Source organism: Salvelinus namaycush, chromosome 6 (assembly GCF_016432855.1).
Source record: "Salvelinus namaycush isolate Seneca chromosome 6, SaNama_1.0, whole genome shotgun sequence".
NCBI lineage: Eukaryota > Metazoa > Chordata > Actinopteri > Salmoniformes > Salmonidae > Salvelinus > Salvelinus namaycush.
The window spans coordinates 25,826,541-25,851,300 of record NC_052312.1 but is presented as its reverse complement, the minus strand read 5'-3'; the positions used below and the strand labels follow the sequence as shown (position 1 = coordinate 25,851,300).

The window sequence follows — 24,760 nt, the reverse complement described above, 5'->3', positions numbered from 1 at the left end:
AAATGCTCATCCAGAAGCGTCACTCCTAGTGGCCGGGGACTTTAATGTAGGCAAACTTAAATCCGTTTTGCCTCATTTCTACCAGCATGTCACATGTGCAACCAGAGGAGAAAAACAAACTTGAGACCACCCTTACTCCACACACAGAGATGCATACAAAGCTCTCCCCCGCCCTCCATGGCAAATCTGACCGAAATGCTATCCTCCTGATTCCTGCTTACAAGCAAAAACTAAAGCAGGAGGTACCAGTGACTTGCTCAATACGGAAGTGGTCAGATGACGCGGATGCTATGCTACAGGACTGTTTTGCTAGCACAGACTGGAATATGTTCTGGGATTCATCCAATGGCATTGAGGAGTATACCATCTCAGTCACCGGCTTCATCAATAAGTGCATCGACGTCATCATCCCCACAATGACCGTACATACATATCCCAACCAGAAACCATGGATTACAGGCAACATCCGCATCGAGCTAAAGGCAGGAGCTGCCTCTTTCAAGGAGCGGGACACTAATCCAGACGCTTATAAGAAATATTGCTGTGCCCTCAGACGAACCATCAAACAAACAAAGCGTCAATACAGGATTAAAATTGAATCCTACTACACCGGCTCTGACGCTCGTCGGATGTAGCAGGGCTATTACGGATTACAAAGGGAAACCCAGCCACAAGCTGCCCAGGGACGCAAGCCTACCAGACGAGCTAAATGCCTTTTTATGCTCGCTTCGAGGCAAGCACCACTGAAGCATGCACGAGAGCACCAGCTGTTCTGGACGACTGTGTGATAACGCTTTCTGTAGCCGATGTGAGCAAGACCTTTAAACAGGTCAACATTCACAAAGCCAGACGGATTACCAAGACGTGTACTCAAAGCATGCGCGGACCAACTGGCAAGTGTCTTCACTGTCATTTTCAACCTCTCCCTGACCGAGTCTGTAATACCGACATGTTTCAAGCAGACCACCATAGTCCCTGTGCCTAAGGAAGCGAAGGTAACCTGCCTAAATGATTACAGCCCCGTAGCACTCACATCGGTAGCCATGAAGGGCTTTGAAAGGCTGGTCATGGCTCACATCAGCAGTAACCTCCCGGATACCCTAGACCCACTCCAATTCGCATACTGCCCCTACAGAACCACAGATAACACAATCTCTATTGCATTCCACACTGTCCTTTCCTTGGACAAAAGGAACACCTATGTGAGAATGCTGTTCATTGACTACAGCTCAGCTTTCAACACCATAGTGCCCTCCCAGCTCATCACTAAGCTAAGGACCCTGGGACTGAACACCTCCCTCGGCAACAGGATCCTGTAATTCCTATTGCAACGCCCCCATGTTGTGAGTGTAGGTAACAACACATTCACCACGCTGACCCTCGATACTTAGTCCACTCCTGTACTTCCTGTTCACCCATCACTGCGTGGCCGAGCATGACTCCAACACCATCATTAAGTTTGCCGAATACATGACGATGCTAGGCCTGATCACCGACTACGATGGACAGCCTATAGGGAGGAGGCCTGGCAGTGTGGTGCCAAAAAAACAACCTCACCCTCAACGTCAGCAAGACAAAGGAGCTGATCATGGACTACAGGTAACGGAGGCCCGAGCACACCCCAATCTACATTGACGGAGCTGAAGTTGAGCGGGTCGAGAGCTTCAAGATCTTCGGTGTCCACATAACTAAGGATCTATCATGTTCCATACACACCAACACAGTTGTGAAGAGGGCATGACAATTCCTCTTCCCCCTAATGAGGCTAAAAATATTTGTCATGGGCACTCATATCCTCAAAGTTCTACAACTGCACAATTGAAAGCATCTTGACTGGATGCTTCACCGCTTGGTATGGCAACCGCTTGACGTCCGACTTCAAGGCGCTACAGAGGGTAGTGCGTACTGGGCCGAGCTCCCTGCCCTTCAGGACCTCTATACAAAGGCTGTGTCAGAGGAAGGCCATAAAAATTGTCAGACTCCAGCCACCCAAGTCATAGACTGTTCTCTTTGCTACCACACAGCAAGTGGTACTGATGCACAAAGTCTGGAAACATCAGGACCCTGAAAAGCTTCTACCCCCAAGTCATAAGCCTGCTAAATAGTTGGTCGGTAGCTATTTGGTTAACTATTTAACTGTCTGCATTAACCCTTTTTAAAAACTTTTTTGACTCATCACAAACAGTTGAAGTCGGAAGTTTACATACACTTAAATTGGAGTCATTAACTTGTTTTTCAACCACTCCACAAATTTCTTGTTAACAAACTATAGTTTTGGCAAGTCGGTTAGGACATCTACTTTGTGCATGACACAAGTAATTTTTCCAACAATTGTTTACAGACAGATTATTTCACTTATAATTCACTGTATCACAATTCCAGTGGGTCAGAAGTTTACATGCACTAAGCTGACTGTGCCTTTAAACAGCTTGTAAAATTCCAGAACATGATGTCATGGCTTTAGAAGCTTCTGATAGGCTAATTCACATCATTTGAGTCAATTGGAGGTGTACCTGTTGATGTATGTCAAGGCCTACCTTCAAACTCAGTGCCTTTTTGCTTGACATCATGGGAAAATCAAAAGAAATCAGCCAAGACCTCAGAAAAAAATTGTAGACCTCCACAAGTCTGGTTCATCATTGGGAGCTATTTCCAAACGCCTGAAGGTACCACGTTCATCTTTACAAACAATAGTACGCAAGTATAAACACCATGGGACCACGCAGCCGTCATACTGCTCAGGAAGGAGACGCGTTCTGTCTCCTAGAGATGAACGTACTTTGGTTCAAAAAGTAAATCAATCCCAGAACAACAGCAAAGGACTTTGTGAAGATGCTGGAGGAAACAGGTACAAAGTATCTATGTCCACAGTAAAACAAGTCCGTTATCAACATAACCTGAAAGGCCGCTCAGCAAGGAAGAAGCCACTGCTCCAAAACTGCCATAAAAAAGCCAGACTACGGTTTGCAACTGCACATGAGGACAAAAATTGTACTTTTTGGAGAAATGTCCTCCGGTCTGATGAAACAAAAATAGAACTGTTTGGCCATAATGCCCGTCGTTATGTTTAGAGGATAAAGGGGAGGCTTGCAAGCCGAGGAACACCATCCCAACCGTGAAGCACGGGGGTGGCAGCATCATGTTGTGGGGGTGCTATGCTGCAGGAGGGACTGGTGCACTTCCCAAAATAGATGGCATCATGAGGGAGGAAAATTATGTGGATATATTGAAGCAACATCTCAAGACATCAGTCAGGAAGTTAAAGCTTGGTCGCAAATGGGTCTTCCAAATGGACAATGACCCCAAGCATACTTCCAAAGTTGTGGCAAATGGCTTAAGGACAACAAAGTCAAGGTATTGGAGTGGCCATCACAAAGCCCTGACCTCAATCCTATAGAAAATTTGTGGGCAGAACTGAAAAAGTGTTTGCTAGCAGGGAGGCCTACAAACCTGACTCAGTTACCCCAGCTCTGTCAGGAGGAATGGGACAAAATTCACCCAACTTATTGTGGGAAGCTTGTGGAAGGCTACCCAACTTGTTTGACCCAAGTTCAACAATTTAAAGGCAATGCTACCAAATACTAATTGAGTGTATGTAAACTTCTGACCAACTGGGAATGTGATGATAGAAATAAAAGCTGAAATAAATCATTCTCTCTACTATTATTCTGACATTTCACATTCTTAAAATAAAGTGGTGATGCTAACTGACCTAAGACAGGGAATTGTTACTAGGACTAAATGTCAGGAATTGTGAAAAACTGAGTTTAAATGTATTTGGCCAGAGTGTATATAAACTTCCGACTTCAACTGTATATGATTGTGTGTATAGACAGGGTCGTGTCTTTGGCTATGCCAGATTAATTGCTATGACATGCTATTCTATAAAATAATTTCTCCGTAATTAATATTACCTGATTGAACTAATCATGTAAATGTAATTAACTAGAGACACCACGAAATAATATTTATAGAGCTGTTATCTTCCGAATAAACTATTAAAGATTTAGTAATATTTTACATCCATAGCAGTCACATTAATCGTTATTTTATTCAGTCTCATCTGAAAGTTGTAAATCCTTGGTTATCTGCAAGAATCCTGGCTAACAAGTTGAATCAGCAATACAAAATTGGGTTTAATTATTTATTTACTAAATACCTAACTAATCACACAGAATCACACATACACAATTAAATCATAACTTGATCACAAATTGCCGTCATAAAGGCAAACGTCCCTAGCGGGTGGAATATATATGACAGCTTGTTACACAAAGAAAAGGGGCGGGATTTTAGTGAAAGAGCGGGAGACTGGAACATAGGCGAGCTGTGCTATCGTAAATACAGTATCTTATGCATTCTAAATTACCGCCCATTTGAAAAAGGAAAATGCAATAAATATTTACTCTGAGCTGCGCTTCAGTAGGTTGGTGGTAGATGAAGACCATATCGCCAACCCGAGTCCTCTGTCCTTTGAAGAATGTCTCTGGTGGTCACTGGATATGTGGTAACGTCGTTGTGGAGTAGACGGGATACTCTGACTGTCCTTCCTAACCTGCGTTTGTAGCAGCTGTTGCTAACTCAACGGCTAGGAGGTATCACTTCTGTAGTGAATACGAGTTCAAAGTTCCTACCATTTACAACCAAAGTCCATGCTGATGTTGGCTTAGTTCTGTAGTTATTATCTGAACCATTCTGACATCGGATCGTCATCCTAGTGTCCCCGGAACAGGAAGTTATATTTTTGTCAATGGCTTTTATAGTGGAGGGAGAGGGGTGTGTCTGAAAAGTTTGTAACCCATGTCTCTTCACAGGGGCGGGCCACTGGTTGAGCAGAGGCCAAACTTATGAAAACCCAAATCTCTCATTTGGAAGCTAATATTACATTTCATCTCTTCACAAATAATTTCATATTCAAACATTTGAATTAAACAACAATTCCATGTGAATCCGATACCTCTGACGTTTAGACTTTCCACAGTAGAGTTTGTCATTCTATCATTGATGAGAATGTGTCAGAGGGCAACCGAACTGACATAATATACCTTCTGTACCACCGCATATGTTCAGTTGATCGGATTACCAGAATATAGTTCATTTCCCCCAACTTCTGATGTTCCCAGAATCTCTATGTTAACCAAGGGGTTTTCTTATGTCACATCAGTAGGGAAGAGGAACGGGGGAGGGGGGAAAGAGGTATTTATGACTGTCATAAACCTACCCCCAGGCCAACGTCATGACAACAGTATGGACAGCATATGAATAGAAAAGGTGTGTACAGTGGTAGTTGTCTAGGATGAGCCTTGACTAGAATACAGAATATACATATAAAGTGGGTTAAACAGTATATAAACATTACTGAAGATACCAGTGTTCAATGATTATGTACTGTACATGTTTTTCAGTCTTTTCTACCCAGCTTTGATGCATCTGTACTGTCTCCGCTTTCTAGATGGTAGCAGGGTGAACAGGCCGTGGCTCGGGTGACTGAGGTCCTTGATCATCTTCTTGGCCTTCCTGTGACACCGGGTGCTGTAGATGTCCTGGAGGGCAGGCAGTGTACCCCTGGTGATTCTTTGGGCTGACCGCACCACCCTGTGTACCAGGCGGTGATACAGCCTGACAGAATGCTCTCAATGGTGGATAAGTAGAACTTTTTGAGGGTCTTAGGGGTCAAGCCAAATTTCTTAAGCCTCTTGAGGTTGAAGAGGCACTGTTGCACCTTCTTCACCACAATGTGTGGATGGACCATTTCAGGTTGTCTGTGATGTGCACACCAAGGAACTTGAAGCGTTTCACCTCTCCACTGCGGCCTCATCAATGTGGGTGGAGCGTGCTCTCTCTGCTCTCTCCTGAGGTCCACAATCAGTTATTTCGTTTTGTTGACGTTGAAGGGGAGGATATTTTCCTGGCACCGTTCTGCCAGGGCCCTCACCTCCTCCCTGTAGGCTGTCTCATCGTTTTTCGTAATCAGGCCTACCACTTTTGTGTTGTCTGCAAACTTGATGATTGAGTTGGAGATGTGCGTTGCCATACATTCATGGGTGAACAGGGAGTACAGGGGGGCTGACTATGCATCATTGTGGGGCCCCTATGTTGAGGATCAGACCCACCTCAAATTGTAGTGGGTCTGGGCTAGGGTGGCAATGATTTGATCCTTAACTAGTCTCTCAAAGCACTTCCGTTGTCTTTGCTTTCTTGGGTACAGGAATAGTGGTGTACAACGAAGCAAGTGAGGAAAACAGACTAGGATAGGGAGAGATTGAATATGTCCATTAACCAAAAATACTGAATATGTCCATAAACACTCCATTGACTTGCTGTGGGGGCAACCAACACTATTTTAAAAGAGTCAGGATTCATCCTAAACGAAGGGGTTCCCAGATTTTAACATCAACATAGCGAACTGCTCAAGAGACTAACTGTCTGGGTTTGGTAGCGCTCCAGTCCTCCCTGTCATAATAAGCAGCAGAGGACATGGAAATCATATTATATCCTGGAGAATTGGAACTGCAGTAAATGTAAGTAACCTAATCTATGTTATTTTAACTGTGAGCTCAAATGGTATTGTCAGCAATAATCATATGCCCATATAATTTAATTCCACTGTTTGCACTGAAACTATCTGCCTTAGGAAGAGGTCCAATGTGAGCAGCCCACTCAGTACCATTGGCTCAAATGTAAATGTCACTGACGTGTCGTGGAAATTCAGGACCGAAAAAGATTTGGTCATTTCTTCAAACAATCATCTTTATTTAATATCGATTTAATTATTGCAATAATGAGGCTGGTCGACCCACCCCACCTCCCACCCTTGAGTGTTGGACCGAGTAACCAAACCTTTACACAAATGTAGAGTACTATATATAGCTGACACTAACAATGCTCAGTCATGGTTGGTTCAACCCCCCTCATGCAGACCAAGGAGCATCATAAGCCACTCTGGGTTCATCATGTTGTTATCTGCACGTGGGTTGTCTTAACCCCACCCTGGTTTAGTTTCCCAGATGCAAGGATAATTTAGAGACAATGAGGAATTGTTCTAAACTCCTCCTGGCTATCTCTATCTCGGTTACACCCTCCACATCTTGTCTATGTAATGCAGTCTTTAACTCATTTGTCAGCTCAAGCCATCTCTTATGACCATACGCCCAGATTAGCTGCAGGGAACTAGAGTGGAGACCATAAAAACACAGACACTAGCATGCTGACTACACCGCTCGCGTCGCGTGCGCTGCAAAATACATTTAGACTTACATGTTATTCAATTATTGCACCCACGAGCGTCTGCGTTGCCTGAGGGCTAAAATAGAAGTCAGTTCTATTTCTGACGCTGATCGCGCTGCAAGTCCTGCCTCTCCCATCTCCTCATTGGTTTATTGAAGCAGATACCCACGTGCCATCTCCTCATTGGTTATACCCACGTGGGTGACTGAAAGACGAACGGAGGTTGGTGGTGGTAATAGACCTTTTATGAAAGTTAGTTGCCAATCGCCATATAAGTCCAAAGAAGAAAAAGCCTGGAAGGAGGAGAGATGACTAGAAACGATTCGGTTGACCGTTTTATGTGTGGATTAATTGTCGGAGTAGAGGACCTTGTGCATTTCAGTTAAAATAACAACTCAACATTTATATCCCAGGACAAATTAGCTAGCAACAGCAAGCTACCTAAATAGGACAAATTAGCTAGCAACTGCAAGCTAGCTAGCTAAATTGCCATAGATGTTTAATGCTACCTGTCCCCAAATTAATATAATTGTTTCGGAGTTTGTTTTGGTATTTTAACCTGCGTGTCTTGATCGCGTTTGGTGTAGGGGGACAAAATCAATTTGCTCACGATGGCGCGCGGCCGGTTTAGGTACGGTGTAACAGGACAGAAATATCCTCCTATTTGTATTAATAGCTAATTATTAATATCAAACAAATCGGGTAATTTTTCTATCACACATGTTTACCTTGGATCAGCCTCTCCGAAGGGTACTAAAAACAAACAAGGAAACCAGAAATATACCAAAAAAATCCCATATTAATACAGTGCATTCAGAAAGTATTCAGACCCCACAGCTTTTTCAGCCCTATTCTAAAATGGATTCAATAAAAAAAATCATCATCAATCTACACACAATACCCCATAATGACAAAGTAAATACAGTTAAAAATATATATATTTTGTCAGTTTAGAAAAAATTAAAGCAGAACCTTATTTACAGAGGTATTCAGACCCTTTGCTATGATACTCGAAAAATTGAGCTCAGGTGCATCCTGTTTCAATTGATTATCCTTTAGATGTTTCTACAACTTGATTGGAGTCCACCTGTGGTAAATTCAATTGATTGGACATGATTTGGAAAGGCACACACCTGTCTATATAAGGTCCCACAGTTGACAGTGCATGTCAGCACCAAGCCATGAGGTTAAAGAAATTGAACAATCGGGGGAGAAGGGCCTTGGTCAGGGAGGTGACCAAGAACCCGATGGTCACTCTGACAGGGCTCCAGTGTTCCTCTGTGGAGATGGGAGAACCTTCCAGAAGGACAACCATCTCTGCAGCACTCCACCAATCAGGCCTTTATGGTAGAGTGGCCAGATGGCGCCACTCCACAGTAAAAGGCACATGACAGCCCGCTTGGAGTTATGGACTCTAAAGGACTCTCAGACCATGAGAAACAAGATTGTCTGGTCTGATGAAGCCAAGATTAAACTATTTTGTGCATTTCAGGTAAAATAACAACTCGATGTTTATATCCCAGGACAAATTAGCTATCAACAGCAAGCTAGCTAAATAGGACAAATTAGCTAGCAAGTGCAAGCTAGATAGCTAAATTGCCATACATGTTTAATGCTTTTCGACCTGTCCCAAAAATGAATATAATTGGTTCAGAGTTTTTGATATTTTAATTTGTGTGTCGTGATCGTGTTTGGTGTAGGGGGACAAAATAAATGTATGCACGATGGCGCACGTGCGCAGCCGGTTTAGGTTCCGTGTTAGGCTGAGAGAGGATCTCATGTCAGATGTCTACAGGTTAATCTGCCTCCCCTAAAGCCTATTCTCATAGGAAGTTGCTATAGACCACTGAATGCTAAACGTCAGTATTTGGACTATGTGTGAAATACTCGATAATGTATGTGATATCAACAGAGAGGTATATTGTCTGGGTGACCGGTTGTCACCAAGTTGTCCACTCAAAAATAAGCTTCAAGCTGTAAATAATACTTGCAATCTGGTTCAGGTTATCAGTCAACATACCAGGGTATTTACAAACAGAACTGGAACTAAATCATCCACGTGTATTGACCACATCTTTACTAATGCGACCAAAATCTTCCCTAAAGCACTATCCAGACCCATCGGATAGTGATTCATAATATAATAGCCATATCTAGAAAAAACTAAGTTCCAAAGTCTGGACCTGAAGTGGTGTATAAGCGATCATACAAGAGGTTTTGCGATGTCAAAGTTGTGAAAAATATTTGTTGGTCTGATGTGTGTAATGAGGAACAACCTGACGCCACAATTGAAGTATTTAGGAAATTGGTTCTTCTGGTTACTTATAGGCATGTGCCCATCAAGAAACGGACTGTTAGAACTGCCAAATCCCCATGCATAGATGAAGAATTTTAAAACTGTATGGCTGAGAGGAATGAGGCAAAGGGAATAGCAAATAAGTCTGACAACACAGCAGACTGGCAAACATACAGTAAATTGAAAAAATATACAGTGTCTTCAGAAGGTTTTTACAAATGTAATTAAATAAAAAATGAAAAGCTGAAATATCTTGAGTCAATAAGTATTCAACTCCTGTGTTATGGCAAGCCTTAAGTTCAGGAGTAAACATTTGATTAAGTAAAAAAAATAAGATGCATGGACTCAAACTGTGCAATAATAGTGTTTCACATGATTTTGAATGACTACCTTATCTCTGTACCCAACACATACAATTATCTGTAAGGTCCTTAAGTCGAGCAGTGAATTTGAAACACTGATTAAACCACAAAGACCAGGGAGGTTTTCCAATGTCTCGCAAAGAAGGGCACCTATTGGTAGATGGGTAAAAATAAAAAAGCAGATATTGAATATCCCTTTGAGCATGGTGGTTATTAATTACACATTGGATGGTGTATCAATACACCAGTCACTACAACGATACAGGTGTCCTTCCTAACTCAGTTGCCGGAGAGGAAGGAAACCGCTCAGGGATTTCACCATCGGGTTTAATGGCTGTGATAGGAGAAAACTGAGGATGGATCAACAACATTGTAGTTACTCCACAATACTAACCTAATTGAGTGAAAAGAAGGAAGCCTGTAGAAAATACAATTATTCCAAAATATGCATCCTATTTGTAACAAGGCACTAAAGTAAAACTGCAAAACAATGTGACAAAGCAATTCACTTTTTGTTGTGAATATAAAGTGTTATGTTTGGGGCTAATCCAATACAACATGTTACTGACTAGCACTCTCCATATTTTCAAGCATAGTAGTGGCTGCATCATGTTATGGGTATGCTTGTAATCGTTAAGGACTGGGGAGTTTTTCAGGATAAAAAAGAAATGGAACTAAGTACAGGCAAAATCCTAGAGGAAGAACTGGTTCAGTCTGCTTTGCACTAGACACTAGGACAATAACCTAAAACACAAGGCCAAATATACACTGGAGTTGCATACCAAGAAGACGGTGAATGTTCCTGTGTGGCCGAGTTAGTTTTGACTTAAATCTACTTAAAAATCTATGGCAAGACCTGAAAATGGTTGTCTAGCAATGGTTAAAAACTCATTTGACATAGCTTGAAGAATTTGAAAATAATAATTGGCAAATGTTGCACAAACCAAGTGTGGAAAGCTCTTTGAGATTTAACCAGAAAGAGTCACAGCTGTAATCGATGCCAAAGGTGCTTCTGCAAAGTATTGACTCAGGTGTGAATACTTATGTAAATTCGATTTCTGTATTTAATTTCTCATAAACGTGGCAACCTTTTTAAAAAAAATTATAAAACTAGTTTTTATTAATTTTTTTACCCAATTTTGTGATGTCCAATTGCAATCCTGTCTCATCGCTGCAACTCCCCAACAGGCTTGGGAGAGGCGAAGGTTGAGTCATGCGTCCTCCAAAACATCCCCCGCCAAACTGCGCTTCTTAACACACGCCCACTTAACCCGGAAGCCAGCTGCACCAATGTGTCGGACGAAACATCATTCAACTGACGACCAAGTCAGCCTGCAGGCGCCCGGCCTACCACAAGGAGTCGCTAGAGTACGTTGAGCCAAGTTAAGCCCCCCCCCGGCCAAACCCTCACTATGCCTATGGGACTCTTTTCAACTTTCATGTTGAAAAATGGCTGTAACACAACAAAATGTGGAAAAGGGGAAGGGATCTGAATACTTTTGCGCTGTAAGTCAAAGGGTATGAATAATTTCTGATGGCATTGTAACTAAACAAAAAGAAGAAGAAAGTATTCTATGGAACAAAGAAATTATATAAAGAATGATAGTAAAAAGCTTTGGAGTACCTTAAATTAAATTCTAAGCAAATAAGCGAACTTGGCTCCGTCTTCCATTGAGGCAGACTTGTTCATAACAAAACCCTTTGATATTGCCAACCACTTTAATAACTTTATTTGTTGACAAGATTTGCGGACTTAAGCATGACATGCAAGCAAAAAAAGCTGAGCCTTCATATTCATGCAAAACGAACAAAATAATGATATACAAGCACTGTAGTTTTGAGTTCTGCGAAGTTGGTGTGGAAGACGTGAAGAAATTGTTATCTATAAATACTTACAAGCCACCTAGTACCGACAATCTGGATGGTACATTTCTGAAGTTGGTAGTGGAATACATTGCGACTCCTTTTTGCCACATCTTCAATTTAAGCCTAGAATACAGTGTGTGACCTCAGGCCTGGGGGAAGGCAAAGGTCATTGCGCTACCCAAGAATAGCAAAGCACCCTTTAATAGTTCAAACAGCCAACCAAACAGCCTCTTGCCGGTGCTTGGAAAACTTTTTGAAAAAAGCTTCTCTATTGCAAATTCGGTTGAGTGGGGTGTACCGCAGGGCAGCCGGCTTGGCCCATTATTGTTTTCTGTTTTTACTAATGACCTTCCACTGACCCGTGGCTATTGAGCAAGTTGAGGAGACTAAACTCCTGAGTGTAACCCTAGATAGCAAGCTACCATGGTCAAAACATATAGACTCAATGGTTGCTAAAATGGGAAGAGGTCTGTCCATGATAAGGCTTTGCTCTGCTTTCTTAACATCTAAATCAACCAGGCATGTCCTACAGGACCTAGTTTTGTCACACATGGACTACTGTCCAGTTGTGTGGTCATGTGCGGCAAAGAAGGACATAGTAAAATTGCCGTTGGTCCAGAACAGAGCATCACGTATTGCACTTAGATGTACACGGAGGGTGAATGTCAGTGGTATGCATGTCAATCTCTCCTGGCTCAAAGTTGAGGAGAGATTGACTGCATCACTATTGGTCTTGTGTGCGAGGTGTTGATAGGTTAAAGGTACCAAACTGTCTGTTCAAGCAGTTGGCACACAGTCCGGACACTCATCAGTACCACACAAGACATGCAGCCAGAGGTCTCTTCACAGTCCCCAGGTCCAGAACAGAGGCTGGGAAACGCACAGTATTAAATAGAGCCATGACTACATGGAACTCTCTGCCACCCCAGGTAACTCAAGCTAGCAATAAACCAGATTCAAAAAACAGATAAAAGAACACCTTATGGCACGACGGGGTCTGTGGAGAGACATTTTTATACATTTTGTTTTGCACTGTATTATATATTGTATTATGTATTTTATTTGTTGTGTTTTGTTTCCTGTTTGGACCCCGGGAAGAGTAATCGCTGCCTAAATATAAATACTAAGCAAGTGGGGACAACGGACTGGTATAGGGAGAGATTGAATATGTCCATAATCAAAAAAGATTGAATATGTTTGAACACTCCAGCCAGCCAGCTGGTCTGCACAAGCTTTGAGGACATGGCTTGGGATGCCGTCTGGGCCAGCAGCATTGCGAGGACTAACATGTTTAAATATCTTACTCACATTGGTCATGGAGAACGAGAGCTCACAGTCCTCATGAGCGGCAGTGGCCTGCGTTGGGGCCACTGTTTTCTTTGAAGTAGGCGTAGAAGGCGTTTAGCTTGTCCGGGACCAAGGGGATGATGTCTTCAATGTGACTGGCTTTCCCTTTATAATCTGTGATTGTCTGGAGTCCCTGCCACATACTTTTCATGTCTAAGTTGTTGAATTGCGACTACACTTTGTCCCTGTACTGTCATTTTGCCTGTTTGATTGCATTACGGAGGGCATAGCTGGGCTGTTTGTACTGTACACGACGTCCATGCTCCCAGTCACCTAGCTGTGGTTAAATGTGGTGGTTCGCGCTTTCAGTTTACTATTCCCAGAGGCAAACCGGAACATATCCCAGTCCGCGTGATCAAAACAATCTTGAAGCATAGATTCCAATTGGTCAGACCAACTTCGAACAGTCCTTACCATGGGTACCTGCTGTTTAACCCTTTGATGCGTACAATCACATATTTGTGATCATTGTTGAGTGGTCCCTGCAGCGTACGATCTCAAATACGGGATTTGGAACAGTAGCAACAGAACGTATAACACAACAAACACGTCTAAACACCATTGTTGTTACCGTTTTTGACAAATCACAAAGCAAATCAAATGTTTTCACCTTACAGATCATCACATCAAATACAAGCCTACTGCCTAGCCTAACCGTAGGGGGAGAAACGGTTATCCAATTCGGAATTCCAACTCGGGAACTCTGGCCTCTTTCTAGAGCTCCGACTTTCCGACCTGAAGATCATTGACGTCATGATTTTACCTAGTATTTTTTCCCGAGTTCACAGTTGTCTTGAAAGCACCATAAGTCAGACGAGTGAACTATCCCTTGTTATAACATCTTTGGTCTGACAGACGCTAACGTGACAAACACAATGCATTGTATGTCAACAAACATGGTGCCACACATATCCGGCAAATAGCTTAGCATTAGCTCATTCTAATCAGTACAACATTCAAGTATTTTGCACACGTCATATGTCTCCATTACAATCTATGCAAGAATCGGAATGCATGATTTGTCACCAAAACTAGAAAACATGTTAATAAAACAGTAAATACATTATGATCCATATATACATATGGTGTGCTACAGCAGAAACGACAACACGATATACAGAAAATAAGCCACTTACTTTGATAGGAACGCACACATGTCCAAAGTCCAATTTGTAAGACAAAAAACTGAGAAGGCATTGCGGGCACCAGCCAGAAAATATGCTGGGGGAAAATGTTTGTGCAAGGCCTGTTCTGACTAGAGATGCGTAATGTCTTCATACTTGATCTGGGGAAACACTGGCGAAGTGCTTGGGCTCACGTTGAAGAGAGAAGTTTGTCCGCTCAGTAAAGCCTCAAACATAAATTGTCGCAAGAGTGAAATGGGCTACTTATGCGAATTAACGAGGAGGTGGAACACACCTCAATTCAAACTGTCGTTAGAAAATAAAACTTGTTCGAAAATCATTTGAAATTGACAAGTTGAAACATAGCCTATTGATAGTTAGCAGGCAGTGTACCTTGGTTTGAAGGCAGCGCGGGTAACTGTCCTGTTGCGTAACAATCACATTTTGGAACAGTGAGAGCATTCTGACATCACGCGCATGAAAAAACTCACGCAGGGGCGACGGTTAGAGATATTTGGAATTCACGTGAAAAGGTTAAGCTTCTGCTTATAGGAGGGGAGGAGGAAAAGGGAGGCATGATCTGATTTGCCTTGTAGCCATCCCGGAAGCGGGTGTAGCAATGGTCAAGAGTGCTTGATGAGCGATTAGCACAGGAGATATTGATACAATTTTGGTAGCATTTTTTTCCCTCCGATTTTCTTTATTAAAGTCTCCAGCTACAATAAATGCAGCCTCAGGATATACAGTTTTCAGTTAGCATTTACAGTGTAGTTCCTTGAGAGCCATCACTGTGTCTGCTTGAGGGGAAATATACAGGAACGATCATTTGTTTTTGAATGAAGCAGTTGTCGGTCCTAGCTAGCTATGTTGTGCTAACTGGCAAATGGCGATGCTAACATTAGCTAGCAAGCAAACTGGTTGTGTGCATTGTGCTGGATTTGCCACCCCATTCGTTTCATTTGAAGTGTGGCTTGCTAGCTAACTAATGAACTAGTGCACATTTATCACACCTGACAAAAAAATCCTTCTTCAAGCACTAAAATCCTTAGCTAGATGTAAAGACTTGCTCTAGAAAAAATATATGTATTATGCAGATTTATTGTTTTAGTTTTAGCAATTGTACGGAGCCCCGTCGGTGAGAGAAAAAAAACAGGCCAGGCTAATCCATTCCTTCGTTATTTTTCTTCTGTTCCCTTTTTTCCCTCAATATAAAAATGTATTCCCCCAATATAAAAACCAGGCCCTCAATATAAAAATGTGTTCCCTCAATTTATTAATGCGCATGTCCTTATCATGGATTGATCACAGTTAAATGAATTCTACTTCAATCTGGGCTTGAAATAGAAAGATTTTCTTTGTTGTTTGAATATGTTACTGAGAGAAATGCATTTCCAGTTTCAGTGTTTTAATATGCCTCTGAATCATAAGAGCAAATAATGGGTCACGGGTGTGCAAAACCACTCAATTAGGTGCAATGATGCACTCGCATCCCTGTGCTAGGCAGGTATTCCGTCTGGCTCTGCTTCATTACATTAGCTGTTCTACAGTATATCTATACTTTGGGGGTGTTCATTAACTACCTATCCTTCTGATGAAATTGGTGGGATTACACTGAGAAAAGTGTCCTTTTTTCCCCTTTTTGTTGTCACTCCTGTCGACTCTCTCACGTGGAGGTTTTTGCTCTTTGATTGGCTCAAAGTCAATTTATCCGCCACTGACGAGCATTGCGATTCTGCAAGTAGAAACGACAGGTTCGTCGGTACCAGGTTGGTACGCAGCACAGTACGTCTTTTGTTCTAACAAGAGAAGGAACGGCCTCCTACTGTGCTAAGTACCTATCAGCAGTGAGATTTTTCGGTGTGTCTGACCTCTTAGATCGCTCACAGTGTGTTCTCCAATCTCAAAAAACATTTTAGAAAAAGTGCCATTATCCTCGCAAGGTGGGGTATTGAAAGGTACTGAAATGTATTGAAACTGAGGTGTCAATACTTTTGACCATCTTTTTTATAAAAAATATAACTTTTTATTGTTTACCAATTTTGGGGGGCATAGAATATAGCTCACTATTTGTATTATTTATTGTATCATCTTTTTTGCTAATCTTTATCAAGGGTGCCACTAATTATGGACCTGGCTGTATATGTAATATATATTATAATATATAATATATGTCATTTTGCTTCTCTCCCCTCAGGTAGTAAGGTAATCTCTAGAGAGCTGAGTGTAGAGGGTCTGTCTGAAGTACAGTCTGTCCTACAGCGCCCTCCTCTGGTGTGGGACAACCTGCACGCAAATGACTACGACTCCAGGTAGGATAAGATAAATTGAGATGAGAAGATAATATAAGGTCTTCGATATTTTGTCGGTATATTTTGTTTATTGTAAGACATTGTCAGCACCATTTCACCAGATCAAATTATTGGTGCATGCAAATGTACTTGGTGAATAAGGTTGACTCTTATTATGATTCTGATTCCAGACGTCTCTTCCTGGGTCCCTTCAAGGGTCGCTACCCCCAGCTTGCCACCCAACTCCGGGGCTTGCTGCTTAACCCCAACTGCGAGTTCGAGGCCAACTACATACCCCTGCACACGCTGGGGACTTGGTACCGCACTGGGAGGGAGGAGAAGAAGGGTAAGAAAAGGGGTGAGGGAAGGGAGAGGGAAGAGAGGAGGGGGAAGGAGGGAGAGGGATGATAGTGGGTGAGGGAGGGAGGAGGCAGGGAGGAAGGATAATTTTGGACAGACAGGGTGTTAAAGAAAAAAAAACACACACACACACACACTGGGTACACTGACACTGTCAGAGCAGCAGACCCTTAGACTAGCGTTATCCACAGTGACAACATCATAGAGGGATTGGGGGGAGGAAGGGAGGGGGGCGAGAGGAGGGAGAGGGATGGATAGTGGATGAGTGAGGTAGGAGGCAGGGAGGAAGGATAGATGCGAGAGAGGAGGAGGGTTGATGTCAACTAAATATTTTTGGACAGATAAGCGACAGGGTGTTATAGATAAACACACACACACACAGGGTCCACTGACACTATCAGAGCAGTAGACCCTTAGACTGACGTTATCCACAGTGACAACATCATAGAGGGATTAGGGAGAGAGAGGGAAGGGAGAGGGAAGGAAAGACGGAGGCATTCAAGAGAGGAAAGAGAAATTAAGCTCAAAAGCATGAGATCAAAAAGACAAGTAAGGGGTGTAGAAAAGAAGACATGAAGCGAGTGAGGTCAGAAAGGAAGCATAGAAGAGTTATGGACAGTAACGGAGAAAGAGAACGGATAATGAGACAATGGAGGGAGTGGGAGGGAGAGAGGGAGAGAGAGGGAGAGGGAAAGAAGGAGTGAGAGATAAAGAGAGGACTGGAGCGTGTGAGTGGGCTGAGAATCAGAACACTCAGTGCCTCCACACCCCTAGGGGTAACCACTATCACCATGGTTACATGGAGGTTAACTGCTATCACCAGGGTTACGATAGAAGGTTGGGGGTGAGGCCAGTGTGATAAATGATCTGACTGGCTCATTATATTTGCTTTGCAAAGAATAGTATGACATCATCATATATACATTTTACTCAAGTTCTGACTGAACTACTTTTCACATACATTTTGACAAACCATGTGTGTCATATCAAATCAAAATGGTTAGCAGTGTAGCGAAATCCTTGTGATTCTAGTTCCGACAGTGCAGCAATATCTAACAAGTAATCTAACAATTCCACAACAACTACCTAATACACACAAATCTAAGTAAAGGATTTGTGTATCATCATATATGGATGAGCAATGACCGAGCAGCATAGGAAAGATGCAATATATGGTATAAGATACAGTATATACATATGAGATGAGTAATGCAAGATATGTAAACATTATTTAAGTGGCATTATGAAAGTGACTAGTGATCCATTAGTGTTTGTTGTTTTGTGTGAGTGAATGTGTATTTCTCACCATAGTGTGTGTGTGTGTGTATGTGTTTCTAACAATGGTGTGAGTGGTGTATTCTTCACCATGGTTTTCTGTGTTCCTAACCATGGTGTGTGTACATGTATGTGTGTAGATGAGGAGTACCAGTACTGTCCAGAGATGGCGCTGTCTACTGCACTGCACGACTGGATGGGAGAGCTCAGCCAACCACTGCAGCCAGGTAGTGTGTGTGTGTGTGTGTGTGTGTGTGTGTGTGTGTGTGTGTGTGTGTGTGTGTGTGTGTGTGTGTGTGTGTGTGTCAGGTACTGAAAAGACACAGAAGCTTGATCTCAACTGTTCATCCTGATGTTGATGTGGATTCAGATCTGTGTCAATTCTAATTCTATCAATCTACTCATTCTAATTCTATAATTCTCATTTTAATTATTCTTATTGTAATTCTATAATTCTACTCATTCTAGTTTTATAATTTGAATCATTCAAATTCTAAAGTTCTACTCATTCTAGTTCTATATGTGTGACTTCTCCACAGGTCGCCAGAGCAGACAGGCAGACCAGAGGTCATCGGGTCAAAAGTCGAGGACCCTAGAGAGTGAAAACTGTCACCCCACCACCAAAGAAGGTCGCCCCAAACCCCCTAGAGAACCTCCGCAGGGGGACAGCCCTCCCCCCTCCAGCCCTGAGGGAGAGGAAGGGGTGTGGAGGGGGGAGAAAGAAGGAAGGAGTGAGGCAGGAGACGGAGAGGAGAGAGAGAAGAAACTCCACAACAACCAGTTCCAACAAGGGCCAGGCCAGCCAATGGGTCCAGGGGGGGTGCTGTGTGTTGGGAAGGCTCCTCTAAGCGAGTCCCAAATCCGGCTGCTGGTAGGTCTCCACTACCTTCCCCATGAGCACGGCCCGTCAGCCCAGAGACTGTTACAGGACCTCACCTGGCTCAAAGAACACTGCCACCTGGTCAGCGCTAACGACAAGAAGGGGCCGCCGCAGAAGGTCTGTTTGTGTGTGCCCATTTACTGTATCTGTGATGGCATCTCAACTGTATGTATGTGTGTGTATGTACAATATGTAAAAAAATATATATTGCATTTGTGGCACAGCGGTCTAAGGTACTGCATCTCAGTGCTAGAGGCGTCACTACAGACACCCTGGTTCGAATCCAGGCTGTATAACAACTGGCCGTGATTGGGAGTCCCATAGGGCGGCGCACAATTGGCCCAGCGTCGTTGTAAATAAGAACTTACTTCTTAACTGACTTGCCTAGTTAAAAAAATTATTTAAAAAATAATAATAATTATGCATCGCATAATTATGCGTCACATGCATCGCAAACAACAGGTGTAGACTAACAGTGATGCTTACTGAAGGGGCGTTCCCAACAATGCAGAGAGAAAAATAGAAAATAATAGAAAGATAATAACTGGGAATAAATACACTATGAGTAACGATAACATGGCTATATACACGGTATACCAGTACCGAGTCGATGTGCAAGGGTACGAGGTAATGTGTGTGCGCATGCGTGTGTGTGTCTGCATGCTTGTGTGTGTGTGTGTGCGCCTTCATGCTTGTGTGTGCATTCATGTGTCAGTGCGTGTGTTGCAGGCGGAGGAGTGGCGTGGCCGAGCGGCCGGGTTCCTAGGTGTGTGTGAGGAGATTGCAGCGCTGCACAGTAGTGTAGTGAGTGGAGTGAGCAAGGCCGTGCTGTATGACCTTTACCCTTACGTATGGGACCTCAGAAACACTGCACTGGTGGCCAAGGCCTTCATCTGCTGGCTCGGTGAGTAGAGGGGGGAGGGAGGGAGAAGGAGATCGAGAGAGAGAGAGAGAGAGAGGGGCTAAGGACAGAAAAAACATTTCAACTTGGATAAAGCATACACTGTAAGATTTACTATACTCTTCTTTCTCTCCACCTCTCCCTTTATCTGTCCTCCCCCCTCTTTCTCTTTCTGTCTAAGATGGGCGTGTGTTGAGTGACAGCTCTCCGTTGGGTTCCTGGAGGAACTGCTTCCACTGTGAGTAGAGGTGACCCCTGACCCCTCAACCCTGATCCCTCAACCCCAACCCCTGACCCCTCCACTGTCTCTGACCCCTGATCCTTCAACCCTGATCCCTCATTGGGTCGTTATGAAATTGGGCATGGTCTTCCTTAAATGTTGTGTGATTGACAGGCGGGTTCTCATCTCTGATAGGGTGCGGGACGACCACGGGGGCAGAGTTACTGGGGGTGGAGTCAGAACCCTGGGTGTTCAAAGGGGGAGTGTCCGGAGAGTTGCAGGTAGGACAGTGTGTGTGTGTATGTGTCAAACAAATCTTATGTCACATGAACGTGTTTAGCAGATGTTATTGTGGGTGTAGCAAAATGCTTGTGTTTCTAGCTCCAACAGTGCAGTAATATCTAACAAGTAATATCTAACAATACACACAATGTAAAGGAATGGAATTAAGAATATATAAATATTTGGATGAGCAATGTCAGAGCGGCATAGACTAAGATATAGTGAAATAGGATACAGTATATACATATGAGATGACTAATGCAAAATATGTAAACATTATTAAAGTGGCCATTGATTTCAAGACTATGTATATAGGGCAGCAGCCTCTAATGTGCTAGTGATGGCTATTTAACATTCTGATGGCCTTGAGATAGAAGCTGTTTTTCAGTCTCTCGGTCCCAGCTTTGATGCGCCTGTACTGACCTCGCCTTCTGGATGATAGCAGGTTGAACAGGCAGTGGCTCGGGTGGTTGTTGTCCTTGATGATCTTTTTGGCCTTCCTGTGACATCGGGTGCTGTAGGTGTCCCGGAGGGCAGGTAGCTTGCCCCCGGTGATGTGTTAGGCAGACCGCACCACCCTCTGGAGAGCCCTGCGGTTGCGTGTGTTGCAGTTGCCGTACCAGGCGGTGATACAGCCCGACAGGATGCTCTCAATTGTGCATCTGTAAAAGTTTGAGGGTTTTAGGTTCCAAGCCAAAATTCTTCAGCCTCCTGTTTTATTTTATACATTTTTTTAACCTTTATTTAAGTAGGCAAATCATTAAGAACAAATTCATATTTACAATGAGGCCTACACCGGCAAAACCGGGTGACGCTGGGACAATTATGCGCCGCCCTATGGGACTCTCAATCACAGCCGGTTGTGATTCAGCCTTTTTCACCACACTATCTGTGTGGGTGGACTATTTCAGTTTGTCAGTGATGTGTATGCCGAGGAACTTGACGCTTTCCACCTTCTATGCTGTGGTCCCGTTGATGTGGATGGGGGGTGCTCCTTCTGCTGTTTCCCGAAGTCCACGATTCACTCCTTAGTTTTGTTGCTGTTGGGTGAGAGGTTATTTTCCTGGCACAACTGGTTTCCAGTTTGCAAAAAGTCCAGTCTGTGTGTGTTATGTTGTTTAATGTAAGCGCATGTATAAGAAAATATATTAATTTAAAATACTTTTTTTTTTTCATATATTGTGTCTTGCTTACTTTCACCAGCTTGTTTGACATTTTCTGTCTGTCCTACAGATGCTTCTCCCTATAGGCAGTAACAGTGAACTGTTCAGCCACCCTCCTCCTCTCTTCCCCACCTCACGACTCTACAACATACGACCCTACCACAACAAGGACAAGGTGAGAGGACATTTTCACACACACACACACGTCGTTCTGTCAGCTGACTGACTCTGTATTGTATGGTTACTTTCTGTGTGTATACATTATTTTTGTTATATATTATTGTATTATACCTCCTGTCCCCTAGGTGGAGCTGTATTGTATGGTGCGCCAGCTTCAACAGAGAGCCCAGGGGAGCCCTGATTCCAGCCCAGCACATCCTGACCTCATTGGAGACAGGTGTGTGTGTGTGTGTGTGTGTGTGTGTGTGTGTGTGTGTGTGTGTGTGTGTGTGTGTGTGTGTGTGTGTGTGTGTGTGTGTGTGTGTGTGTGTGTGTTCCTATGTTATGAGTTGAACAAAGCTGTACTGAGCTGGCTTTGTTATGCATGGTTCAGGTCGGCAGAATAGTGTGAAAGGGGTATGTGTCTCTGAGTGTGCGAGCTTGAGGACAAATGATCAACAGTTTGTGTGCCTGTGTATTTATATGCATGTTGTGCCTATGTGTGTGTGTCCCTGCAGGTGTCTGGGGCCCTGCTTGGCTTTGTGTCCTGAGTACAGCATGGTGCTGGAGGATGAGCTGGGTGTGTGTGGGTGTGTGTTGGGTGTCGTAGATGTTCGTTCCTTCGCCAAGCGCTGCCAGTCCTGCTGGATGCCCGCCATGAGAGATAAATACCCACCTCGCACCGGACATGCCAACTCACAGGTTAGAACAAACAAACACACACACACACACATGCAGGTAAGAACACACACATAACACACACACACACACACTCACTCTCCCCCATCCCGCTCTCTATCCCTCTCCCCTTCACTCAATCCATCTCTCACTCCATCCCGCTCTCCACCCCATCCCCATCCCTCTTTCTTATGTATTATCTAAATCCAGTTCCCCTCCTGTCCTGTAGGAGGTGTTGCAGCAGATAGAGGAGGACCAAGGGGAATACCCAGACTCTCTTCTCTACCACTTTCCCTCCCAGCTCCGCCTGGACGCTTTGCCTGACCTGGTGGACGTCAGTGTGACCCGCTGCCTGCTAACCGCACTCCTCACTGCACTTAAAGCCAATGGTGAGAGTGTGTGTGTGGCGATGGGTTGAGTGAGTGTGGTGTGTGTAAGTGGACGTCAGTGTGAACCGCTGCCTGCTGACAGCTTTATTTACTGCACTGAAAGCCCACGGGGGGTGTGTGTATGTGTGTGTGTGTGTGGTGTGCAGGTGCACGTGTGTGGGTGAGTGTGATGTGTGTGGTGCATGCAGACATTGCCTCGATGGTTTAGGCCCAGGTATAAAAAGTTACAAGGATTTATGAAATTATTTATTGGTTATAAACTCCCCCACGTATATATTTGCACAGTGAAGCTAAAACTTATAATTTGGCTCTATACTCCAGCATTTTGGATTTGAGATCAAATGTTTCATATTAGCACCTTTTTATTTTAGGATATTTTCATACAAATCTGTTTGACTATTTAGAAATGAAAGCACTTTATGTATCTAGTCCCCCTATTTGAAGGTGTTATCAGTTCAAATTCACTTATGTAAGGGATAAATGCAGACATATTCTGTACATTACCTTGGAAATAATGGACGAAATAATGGACGACGTAGCGGCACAAGGTCAGCGAGTCCCTTTGCGGAGTAAATTTTTCCAAGGTAATGTGCATAACGGAGGCGTTTGTCCCGCTTATACCACAGTTGGCAAAGAAAATAATACTGAAGCACACATTTAGGGGTAGAAATAAACATTTTGTGTTGATATTTACATTTTTAAAAGATAATTCATACTACTTCATATTTTGGTTGCTAGAGAAGCGACCCAGTCTTTTGATATTTATGGTCGCAACCCAGTTGTTCGTTCTATATGTTCTGTTGCCATGCTTGGTGGAAACGTTCTTGTCCCTTGCCTCCTAGCTAGCCAACTAGCTACGGCTAACACAGTCACCTCTACAGCCAGAATTAAAGCGAAGTAGCTGCATTTGAGTTTGTTTAAGCTGTTTTCTATTGACATTAATTTGGATACATCCATAACAATGAGCTGATGATGCTTGATTTTGCCTGGCATAGCTATAATTTTTTTAAATTCTCGTCAGGACACTCAACACTGTTCATGATGAGGAGATCACATTGCATATCAAACACTATGCTAGAAGCTAGCTAAATAGTTTGTTGCTAGCAAAACTGCCAATATGACTGCCAAATGTAAAAAAAAATACTAGTTGCTGAAAACAGCTGGTCAAACTAGAAACATTTGGGAATATTTGACAGCAAAGTGCCACTTGCATCATGACTGCAACAGTAGGGACCAGAGAAATTCATGTTCATCACTCACCATCTTAGATCATCAGATGCTCAAAAACAAATAAATGCTGGCTAGCTACGTTTTTCAAATCAAATCAAATTTTATTGGTCACATACACATGGTTAGCAGATGTTATTGAGAGTGTAGCGAAATGCTTATGCTTCTAGATCTGACAGTGCAGCAGTATCTAACAGGTAATATCTAACCATTTCACAACAAAACCTAATATCTAACAAATAACACAACAAAACCTAATACACACAATCTAGTAAAGGAATATATAAGTATAAAATATGTGGATGAGCAGTGACAGAGTGGCTAAGATGCAATAATAGTAAAGAATAGATAGTGAAGGATACAGTATACACAGTTGAAGTCAGAAGTTTACATACACCTTAGCCAAATACATTTAAACACAGTTTTTCACAATTCCTGGCATTTAATCCTAGTAAAAATTCCCTGTCTTAGGTCAGTTAGGATCACCACTTTATTTTAAGAATGTGAAATGTCAGAATAATAGTGGAGAGAATGATTTATTTCAGCTTTTATTTCTTTCATCTCATTCCTAGTGGGTCAGAAGTTTACAAATACTCAATTAGTATTTGGTAGCATTGCCAATAAATTGTTTAACCTGTCTGGCACCAGCGTTCCGCTAGCGGAACTCCTCCCACATTCCACTGAAAAGGCAGAGCGCGAAATTCAAAATATATTTT

At 43.0% G+C, this 24,760-nt stretch overlaps 1 protein-coding gene across 1 annotated transcript in view; it reads left to right on the top strand.

Annotated features, from left to right (window-relative positions):
- si:dkey-183c6.8 (protein O-GlcNAcase) overlaps nucleotides 1-23,025 on the top strand; it is a 48,383-nt gene extending 25,358 nt beyond the window's left edge. The window contains exons 7-18 of the mRNA XM_038995310.1: nucleotides 16,417-16,531; nucleotides 16,702-16,856; nucleotides 18,286-18,372; nucleotides 18,685-19,142; nucleotides 19,755-19,929; nucleotides 20,108-20,164; nucleotides 20,342-20,427; nucleotides 21,662-21,766; nucleotides 21,897-21,988; nucleotides 22,269-22,452; nucleotides 22,658-22,817; nucleotides 23,006-23,025. Of these exons, the coding sequence (XP_038851238.1) occupies nucleotides 16,417-16,531; nucleotides 16,702-16,856; nucleotides 18,286-18,372; nucleotides 18,685-19,142; nucleotides 19,755-19,929; nucleotides 20,108-20,164; nucleotides 20,342-20,427; nucleotides 21,662-21,766; nucleotides 21,897-21,988; nucleotides 22,269-22,452; nucleotides 22,658-22,817; nucleotides 23,006-23,025 (1,694 nt within the window). The remainder of the gene's footprint in view (nucleotides 1-16,416; nucleotides 16,532-16,701; nucleotides 16,857-18,285; nucleotides 18,373-18,684; nucleotides 19,143-19,754; nucleotides 19,930-20,107; nucleotides 20,165-20,341; nucleotides 20,428-21,661; nucleotides 21,767-21,896; nucleotides 21,989-22,268; nucleotides 22,453-22,657; nucleotides 22,818-23,005) is intronic.
- Nucleotides 23,026-24,760: the final 1,735 nt, after the last annotated feature.